General features: G+C 36.0%; 1 protein-coding gene across 1 annotated transcript in view; it reads right to left on the bottom strand.

Moving 5' to 3' along the window:
• Positions 1–733: 733 nt before the first annotated feature.
• GBE1 (1,4-alpha-glucan branching enzyme 1) overlaps positions 734–6000 on the bottom strand; it is a 286744-nt gene continuing 281477 nt past the window's right edge. Inside the window, exon 16 of the mRNA XM_027582988.2 lies at positions 734–1499. Within this exon, the coding sequence (XP_027438789.1) occupies positions 1443–1499 (57 nt within the window). The 3' untranslated portion in view covers positions 734–1442. The remainder of the gene's footprint in view (positions 1500–6000) is intronic.

Below are 6000 nucleotides of genomic sequence, written 5' to 3'. Positions count from 1 at the left end.
AGCATTCTGGTAAGCAGGAAAAGCAACACAGAAGCTTTCAGTGAAGTTTCCTAGTAGGTATCATTATCAGCTTAGCATCACTGATTCTGTCAGGAAATCAGATTATTACTCTACACTGAAGTTAAAGCAAACACCATATTTCAGACCTAAGTTATAAGAAAAATGGTAAATACATAATAGGTTTGCTATAAAAGTCTCTTTTGCTAACCCTTTCCATACTGAGTAAGTTTTTAATAGAAAGACTTCCAAGTACTGCTCCTTAGTCATGAACAATCAGGCTAAAAACAAAAAAAGAAGCCGTCACTATTAATGTATTAATGTAAAGGGGAAAACAAGATCTTTAAAAAACATGACAGATACTTTGTCTTATAAATGCATCATAATTTCTCAGTTATGAATGAATTATGTATCAGTGATTTTAGACCTGTGGCCTACTATTTAATGCTTTGACTGGCAACCTCATGACTGAGTATCCCACTGAGTTGAGATAATTAATTCAACGTCTGAAAGTGTTCAGGTTTACAGCTGCAGAGTAGCTTGGATATCTGAGTTGGTTAGTATAATCTTACATTACAAAATAGTACCTAAAGAAAAACTATTATTAACCCCATGGCTGGCCCATTGTGCACGTGTGCATATATGTGGGGGGGGGGTATCAGAGGTAAGATAAGCATTTTAACATTCATTCTAAATCAACCCCCATGGTAGTCCAGCAAAGTAAACATTAGCAAAGGCAATTTTGCAATTTTTTTTATTGATCGACAGTACAAGAAGTTTTCTGAAATGTTACAATTACCAATTCAGGTCTTCAGAAAGACGGAGATACCGGCATTCACCAAGTTACAAAGTGAAGCAGAGATCACAAGATAAAACGCAGGCAAAATGAAGCATGTATGAGTTTATAGATAATGGCTTTATATTATCTTTGACTCAGTTCTTAACTTTATATTATTACTACATACTTATTACAGTATTTCTAAACACAATTAAAAAAAAAACCAATAGTAACAAACTTGGTGCTTTGTATTTTAAACCAAGATATACTTAGAACAAATAAAGTCACCAAATATTCATCTTAAAAAAATACTGTATACATTCAACAGAAATAATCATACAGGACACATGATTCAAATTTGAACTTTAAGGATCAAATATTGGCCTAGAGAGTGTAGTTGTTTAAAGGCATTACATAGAATACTTCATTTGAGAATCCTAGCTGCTCAGATGCCTGGAAAATAGAGTCTAGGATCTTTGAAATTTCAAAAATATACCCCCCTCTACTTAAAGTCTGACATTCATTTGCACAAGCCAATATTAAATTTCAGACCCTGATGTTTCGTCTAGACAGCCGTGTTTTGCAAGCTCACACATTCTGAACTCTATGACAATGAAAACAGGAAAACAAAGCACACGTCTTCCGGTGAAGCTGAAACTCCGTCTCTTCAGTTGGGCATATCCACGTTCTGAAGGACGAGGCCCACTCGGCTTGGAATGTACACCTAAGTCAACACAATCATGTCAGTGCAATTGAAAGAAATACTGAACACGATGACCTATGGCAAAAGGACACGATGCCCTCTCACATTTGCTTCAAGTTACGGTTATCTTTACGCTTCCGCAGGCTCCCAGCCGACATTTATTTCTACAGTTCAGCAGTCCTGGCACCTACGTGAGACTCCTTTGAAGCAAGCACCACTAGAGGGCGCCATATACTTTACAAAACCCAGCGATCCGCAGCCACGAGGACTGTAAAGGACACTCGAGGCTGTCGAGGCACCATCCGGTGGTACAGGAAGGCTGTCCTAAGGTAACAATGTTATTCTATTCAGGTGAACAACAGTAATATACCGAACATTGCTCTACACCAAGACTCTTATTTGTCATCCTGTTTTGTCTTCTGTCATTTTAAGAACTAAACCTGAAAGGTGATATAAGGGATCCTAAGGGTATTTAGGTCCCTCCCAGTCAAAAAGCTTGCCCCTGCATTTAAAATACAATACGCATCCTCTCCACGCCCTGCAGGGTCCTGACTGCGCTCCTTCCCGCGAGAGACTCCATCTCCCATCTCAGCTCAGTGTGGCACAAGTCTCTTCTCCCCTCACACCAGGGTCCGCCTATAGGCGGCCCTTTCTTCCCTCCTCTGGGCTCAGAATACTCTACCTTGCTAGTTCCTATTTCTTGCATTTTAAAAAGTTGCAGCTCCACAGAGGGTTGTCCCTTGACAACGCTAGATGGGATAGCTTCTCCACTTTTCCTATGACAGCTCCATTTTTGTTTGTTTCCTCCTCCCCCTCCTGCTCCCCCTCCCCCTCCTCCTTCTTTGTCTTCGTCTTCCTCTTCTTCTTCTTCTTTTTTTAAATCTGGGCAACCTTGGCTGTGTTGCTTTGCCTCTCTGGGTCCCAGATTTCCCTTCTGTGTGGTGAGGCACCAAACAATGGGAATCGCAGGTAACAGTTACTAAGTGCTCAGTATGTGCCCTCTGTCCGTCTCCCTGGTCTTTTAAGTACTAGTTCGTTCAACCCTCACGACCACCCTGTGAGGCCTTACTATCACCTCCATTTTTCAGATGAGGGAATGGAGGCACGAAGCAGCTAAATAATTTTCCCAACCTCACACACTTTGTAAATGGCAGAGATAGGAGTCGAATCCAAGTTCTCTGGTTAAAGGGCATTTTTCTTTCTTTCTGAACATCTAACACAATTTGTGATTTTTTTCAAGTTTATGATCTGTCCTCCCCACCAGACGATGAACTTTAAAAGGGCAGAAGCTCTATGTCTTCATATTTCTAACTCTTCATAGGTGCCAGTGGACAAAGTAGGTGCCAATGATGACTACATAAAATAATGAACAATGAATAAAGGAATAAATAAAAGTGGGCCCGATAACGTGCATATATTGTAAGATATTCTTTAATACACTTATATGTGAAATACTATTTATAAAATCGAGAAGTGATCTGAACTGCTTGATGTTTATCTATGTGCTATTTTACATATAACATATTTACTGTTAACAAACAGTAAAAATAATATTAGACTGCTGTCATCATTGTGACAGCATCTCTCCATTTCTGACACTGCAAATATTTTATTATTTCAGTCATTTTATCTTTAAGTGAAAGTCTGACTGATGGGTTAAAAAAAGAAAAAAAAAAAGCTTTTATAGCATGGGACCAGAATGAAAGATGCAAAGCAGGCAGGGCTTAAGGGAAAAAAAAAAAATGAACAGAACAGCTGATTTTCACTGAATGAGACTACTGTATGTCCAATACATCTCAACTCTTCAATTGAACACAATGTTTTCCCTTAAGGTTTTTGTGATAAAGAACTCTCACGACTCTAAGAAAAAAATCAGATACACTAATATAGTTGGTTAGTTTTGAACAATAAAGATTAAAGTGGTTGTAAAATGACGGCATTTTAAAAAGAAATTTATATTATGAATGTAGTAACTAGAGTTTTTCTAATCTTCAATTAATAGTGATTTTAGAAAATGATCATCTGAGAAAAATTTCACAAATGCTAACAGTCACTGGGTAGCTCAATGTCTCACAGTTTGATTTGCTTCCAGTACTTCCAAAAGATAAATATTATGTCCTTGCAGTCATTAAGTGTGGGAAACACTTTATGTCAATGCCATAATCTGTTTCCCTCTATTTTTCCTATAATTTACAGGTTCAACCAATTCTCTCTCCAACTCTTATCAAAACAGGCAGGAGTGAGAGACAGTGTTCTGCCCTTCCAAAGGAGTTTGCCAGGTACTTACTCTATTCTACGTGTGTAGTTTGGGGAATCATAAACTAGGTATAACTAATCAGTGGGACAGCAGGTTATAATAGAATGATTCTGAACTGTTCTAAGCATTTTTTTTTTAAAGATTTTATTTATTTATTTGACAGAGAGAGACACAGTGAGAGAGGGAACACAAGCAGGGGGAGTGGGAGAGGGAGAAGCAGTCTTCCTGCTGAGCAGGGAGACAGATGCGGGGCTCCATCCCAGGACCCTGGGACCATGACCCAAGCTGAAGGCAGACACTTAATGACTGAGCCGCCCAGGTGCCCCATGTTCTAAGCATTTTAAAACTGAAGACCAATCTAAATTTTTCAAGTAGTACCAAAGACTAGACAAAAGAATTTCAGTTCCCTTTACATTAAAAACATTCCTTTGATTTTAGGTATGGTCTTATATGCATATAAAAGGATTCTGAGAAGTTCAAGGCTCTGCAGACAGATGCAATGAAACAAACAAGTCAGACCTAAACAAATAAGTACAGGTCTCTGCTCAGTGTGGCACAGTGATCGATCAGGACAGGTCACATCAATCTCCTATTTGAATCCTACAGAGTTTTGGCATCTACTCTGTTTGATTCATAACCTCATAACTAATTTCATTACTAAATACAAATGAAAACTATAAACCTATAATTTAGAAAAAAATCCTCCTTTCTGTGATCTTTTGGTATTTTAGCCACCCCAAATTTAAGAGTAAAACAAAAGGGATGACAAGAACTTCAAGGCTTGCAATATATGCATTTAGTTTCCTATTTTGGCATTTAATGGTTAAAAAAATGCTCCAAGAACTCTTACTAAATGATGCTGGTCATTTTATGTAAGGAGCTTTATGATGCCAATTCCAGTCACACTTAGAAACCTCTTAATACTATCTGCTCAAAAAACCTTCGGTTGATAATTGTATAGTATCATTAATAGGAATATTGTACAATTATATTTTTCACTGCAGTGTTAATTACTAGAATGTGTTTCTGTTGCTCTAGAGCCCTTGCAGTATAGGCAACATGAAAGAACTCCCCCAAGCAAGTGATTTTTCTTAACTATGGCTATTTATGGAATTTTGAGTTTTCTTCTTTATTAGGGTTCTGAGTATGTAAATCAATTTTCTTAGTGGTTAGGAAATGACTACCAATTATACTAAAGGATTTAAGATAATCAGAACTAATCCTTATGATGAGACAATTACAGACATGAACGGTTTGGGGGCTTTATAATTTAGTGCTAAGTATTGGCTCTGTAACACTCATTTTGTAATTTTAATTCTAAAAATAGTTTTGATTCATACAGCAAGTGAAAAGAAATATGAACATAATTTAAGTAGGTTTAAACATGAAAATGTTTAAGCATATTTAAATATAAACAATTTGTATTTAAGTACATGTATAGAAAAACTGTTTAGTATGCACATCACAGATAATATATGCTGATCAACATACATACCACGCCCATGTGTTAGCCATTAAGCCCTAAAGATTTTGTGGTTAGGATCACATTAAGAACATATGAGGCAATGTGATGAATGGCCATGAATTTCATTTCTTTTAGCTATATTTATAGTTAACACTTCAGAAGGAATCCGAATGCCACAGTATAACCCAATTCACTTATTAAGAGAGGCAAAATGCATGCTAATCTACCCAGTTATTTTGACTACCTTAATGACTTAATCACTATGCTGAACACTAACATGGCTAAAAACAAAACAAAAACAAAAAACCCCACAACAACAAAAATACCAAAACGGATCACACAATAATCTACTATATGATGACATCCAGGCAAAGGATTATGTTAATCTAGGATCATAATTGAGTTGCAAAAATTAATTATACAATTTTTGAAAACAGGGTGTCAAAAATTTGAAAACAAAATTTTAAAATGACTTTTAAGTGAAAAATACTTTAATTTTTAAATTTTCTTAGAAATTGCTAAATTTAGCAATAGCACATAATTGAAGGGTGATAATATCATTTGATGAAAAGGGCATTAGACCTTTAATAGTCTACATACATACATTTGTCACAAAAGAATTACAAATTATTTTGAAAAATAAGTTTGATATATAAAATAATTTCAATTTTCACATACGTGCTTTAGTTCATAAAATATTTTCTGAGAAAAAATAAATCTTATTCTAATTCATTATTTTATGTTAGGCTAAGAGAAAAGTGATGCTAATAAATATTTCTAAATAGAAATCCATATTGTCT

The sequence above is a fragment of the Zalophus californianus genome, chromosome 1 (assembly GCF_009762305.2).
Source record: "Zalophus californianus isolate mZalCal1 chromosome 1, mZalCal1.pri.v2, whole genome shotgun sequence".
Taxonomy (NCBI): Eukaryota; Metazoa; Chordata; class Mammalia; order Carnivora; family Otariidae; genus Zalophus; species Zalophus californianus.
This window is presented reverse-complemented; position numbering and strand designations above follow the sequence as displayed.